At 45.2% G+C, this 3,964-nt stretch overlaps 1 protein-coding gene across 1 annotated transcript; it reads right to left on the bottom strand.

Moving 5' to 3' along the window:
* Positions 1–424: 424 nt before the first annotated feature.
* Positions 425–3,575, bottom strand: cldn15la (claudin 15-like a; the record flags this gene model as incomplete). Its single annotated transcript, XM_083907490.1, has 5 exons — positions 425–506; positions 1,429–1,542; positions 1,627–1,708; positions 1,800–1,964; positions 3,359–3,575. 5 exons carry the CDS (start codon positions 3,573–3,575, stop codon positions 425–427), a joined length of 660 nt encoding a protein of 219 aa, XP_083763616.1.
* Between the last annotated feature and the right edge of the window lie 389 nt (positions 3,576–3,964).

Below are 3,964 nucleotides of genomic sequence, written 5' to 3'. Positions count from 1 at the left end.
GTGTGGGTGTGTGTGTGTGTGTGTGGGTGTGTGTGTGTGTAGCTTTAATCCACTGTTCTCTCTGTCAGCAGGTGAACAGACACAGGTGGATTATCATTGTCCTGCACTGCATTATCATCATTACACAAGAGATTATCACACACACACACACACACACACACGCACACACACACACACACACACACACACAAACACAAGACTTCTTTTCTTATGTAAAACAAACTTTATTCAGAAAACTTTAACAAACTTTAACATTAAGATTAAACAAAAAAACCTCGTCTTTTCCTCACATTTGATTTTTAATTTCAAAACAACAAACAAAAAAAACTCCCATCGTTCCCAAGAAATTTGTAAAAGCTGCCACACGGGGCAGCAGAGGGCAGTGTGTGTGTGTGTGTGTGCGTGTGTGTGTGTGTGTGCGTGTTCAGACATAAGCTCTGGCTGAATCTGGATCAGACTTGGCTGTCGCTGTGTAGACCGTCTTTGGTGGGTTTCCATAGAAACCTCTGAAAAAACAAGAGACATCGACAAAGGTCGAGGGTTAAAGGGACACAGGAAGTGACATCAGCATGTTTACACTGACAGGAAGTGACATCGGCCATGTTGACACTGACAGGAAGTGACATCAGCATGCTTACACTGACAGGAAGTGACATCGGCCATGTTGACACTGACAGAAAGTGACATCAGCCATGTTGACACTGACAGGAAGTGACATCAGCCATGTTTACACTGACAGGAAGTGACATTAGCCATGCTTACACCGACAGGAAGTAACATCACTATGCTTACACTGACAGGAAGTGACATCAGAAGTGACATCACTTGGCTTACACTGACAGGAAGTGACATCAGCCATGTTTACACTGACAGGAAGTGACATCACTATGCTTACACTGACAGGAAGTGACATCAGCATGTTTACACTGACAGAAAGTGACATCTGCCATGTTAACACTGATAGGAAGTGACATCAGAAGTGACATCACTATGCTTACACTGACAGGAAGTGACATCAGCATGTTTACACTGACAGGAAGTGACTTCAGAAGTGACATCAGTATGTTTACACTGACAGGAAGTGCCATCAGTATGTTTACACTGACAGGAAGTAACATCAGCCATGTTTAAAAAGACAGTAAGTGACATCAGCCATGTTTACACTGACAGGAAGTGACATCAGAAGTGACATCACTATGTTAACACTGACAGGAAGTGACATCAGTATGTTTACACTGACAGGAAGTGACATCAGTATGTTTACACTGACAGGAAGTGACATCAGCATGTTTACACTGACAGGAAGTGACATCAGCATGTTTACACTGACAGGAAGTGACATCAGCATGTTTACACTGACAGGAAGTGACATCAGAAGTGACATCAGCAGGTTTACGCTGACAGGAAGTGAAAACTTTGAACATTTACCCTTTCTTTTCTCCTGCCGACGCTTTGCAACACGCAGTGCAGAGTAAAGCTCCGCCCAGGAACGCCAGACTGGCTCCGCCCCATCCCAGGAAGAGCCCGGTGCCGAGCTCGAACCTTTAAAAAAAAAAAAACACGTGACGCAGTGAATCAGCTGTAAACAAACACGTGACAGCGCAGACACACGAGCGGTGAGCTTACCTCACGCCGCCGTAGAACGGGTTGTTGAAGTCCTGGACGACTCTGTAGGCGTACCAGGAACACGCGATCAACACGCACAGACCTGCAAACACAAACACGTGATGGTCAACCACGCCACGCCCCTCGCCACGCCACGCCCCTCGCCACGCCCCCCCGTCTGCACGTGGACTCACCGGAGACCATGCTGAGGATCCCCCCGGTGAAGGCGATCTTGGCCTTGGTCTGGTCCGTGGTGGAGCCGATCCTGATGCACTTGACGCCGAGCAGAGACACGACCATGCACGCCAGGCCCATGAGCAAGGCGATGATCATGAGGGCGCGACACGCCTGCACGTAGCCTGCACACGCACAGAGGTCAAAGGTCAAGTCCACGTCTTTGTAAAGCACTCACTCTCCTGCACCAAAGTCCAGAGAGCTGCTGGTCCTCTGCTGCCTCCTGCGGTCACTTTGTGTCACTTCAAATTCAGCGTGTGTAATATTCCACTCAGACTGAACTCAGTGACACAAAGTGACCACAGGGCGCAGCAGAGGACCAGCAGCTAAGATCACAAACAAACCAAGGTTTTTATTCTAACAAGACAAAAAGAAACAAAAAACAAAAATTAAAATGTTTCTGTAAATTTCTCACATGTTTGTGTGTTTTATTTTGAAAGGTTGTATCTGAGACTGAATCAAAGCTGTTTCCTCAGACTGAACTGAATGATTTATTATTCACGTTAACTCCTTCTTTCCTGGTCATTTATTAACGTATTGATCGTAAAAAAGCTGCCGCTCCTTTTTACGATCGTCACTTATTTGAGCTGAAAATAATCCCACATTCACTCCTAACAGAAGAGTTTAAGAGTGTTTTAAATCTGTGATAAAAACATGATGATGTGTTTTAAAACCTCCTGTTCTTTGATTAACCTTCACCAGGAGAGACCATCATTATTATTATTATTATTATTATTATTATCACTAAACTACGGAAGAGGACGAGGGACACATGGAAAAGACAATCAAAAAGAAAGAAAAGAGAAAACAGCAGGAATTCTGACAGAATAAAAAAGAGAGATTAAACTAAAATTGAAGTCAGAATTCCGAGAATAAAGTCGTAATTATTTAATATATTTAGAATTCTGACTTTAATCTCAGAATTCCAGAATCCTGAATTTAATCTCAGAATTCCAGAATTCCGACTTTAATCTCAGAATTCCAGAATCCTGACTTTAATCTCAGAATTCCAGAATTCCGACTTTAAACTCAGAATTCCAGAATCCTGACTATAATCTCAGAATTCCAACTTTATTCTCTCAGAATTCCGACTTAAATCTCAGAATTCCGACTTCATTCTCTCAGAATTCCGACTTTAATCTCAGAATTCCGACTTAATCTCAGAATTCCGACTTTATTCTCCTAAAATTCCAGCTCAGTCAGAATTCAACAGCTGCTTCTTCCTCTTTCTACTTTCCCTCCATTTTACGGATGAAGCACAAAATGGCCGCCACAAAAAAAACATGACTAATGTTGAGCGACTCAGTGACAAATAGATTTTTAAACTTTATTTATTTTATTTGTTTGATTTTGTAAGTTAACCGTGAATATAAAAAGAACACTTTGATCCTGGTCATGACTCCACGATCGGTTTTTAGGCGGGAAAACGTTTTCGGTCAAATGTGAGTTTATTTCAGCTCAGATGTTTTTACGGTCGACTTAGAAAAGTCAAACAAAGACAGAAGAGGGAAAGTCTTACCGGGTAAACCCAGCAGCGACTCAAAGTCCCGGCACTCGGCGATCCCGGCGCTGTTCTCGGCACAGGCGTGCCACAGGTTCTCAAACTGCCGCTGGGAGATGATGACGCTGCCCGACACCGTGGAGATCTTCCAGTAGTCGTTGGCCAGCGACGCTCCGCTCAGCAGCCAGCTGACGATGCACAACAGGAACCCGGTCGCCTGCACCGCCGTCGACATGGTGGACGATTTTCCTGAGAGGAGACGAAGGAGGCTGCTGTGAAGACCTGGACCTGGAGCTCTGGTCTGGTCTGGTCTGGTCTGGTCTCTGTGATAATGAGGCGTCGCTCTGTGACCACAGGACTTTACTCTCTGACAGGAGTCATAAAAGAAGAGCAGCAGCTGAAGCAGCAGCAGCCACTCCCTGTGGATCCACCACCTCCTCCACACCTGACCTGGTCACCATGAGGAGGAGGAGGAAGAGGAGGAGGAGGAGGAGGAGGAGGAGGAGGAGGAGGAGGAGGACAGCTGGTCTGCAGACACACCTGACCCTGAAACCAGACACAGAAAACAGAAACTGTGTTTGAATTTCATGTTTGTTCACTGAGGAGCGATGATGTGAGGCAGTG

Source organism: Microchirus variegatus (assembly GCF_963457635.1).
Source record: "Microchirus variegatus genome assembly, chromosome: 21".
NCBI classification, from domain to species: Eukaryota; Metazoa; Chordata; class Actinopteri; order Pleuronectiformes; family Soleidae; genus Microchirus; species Microchirus variegatus.
Note: the sequence above shows the minus strand (reverse complement) of the source record. Positions and strands in the feature narration are given on the sequence as shown.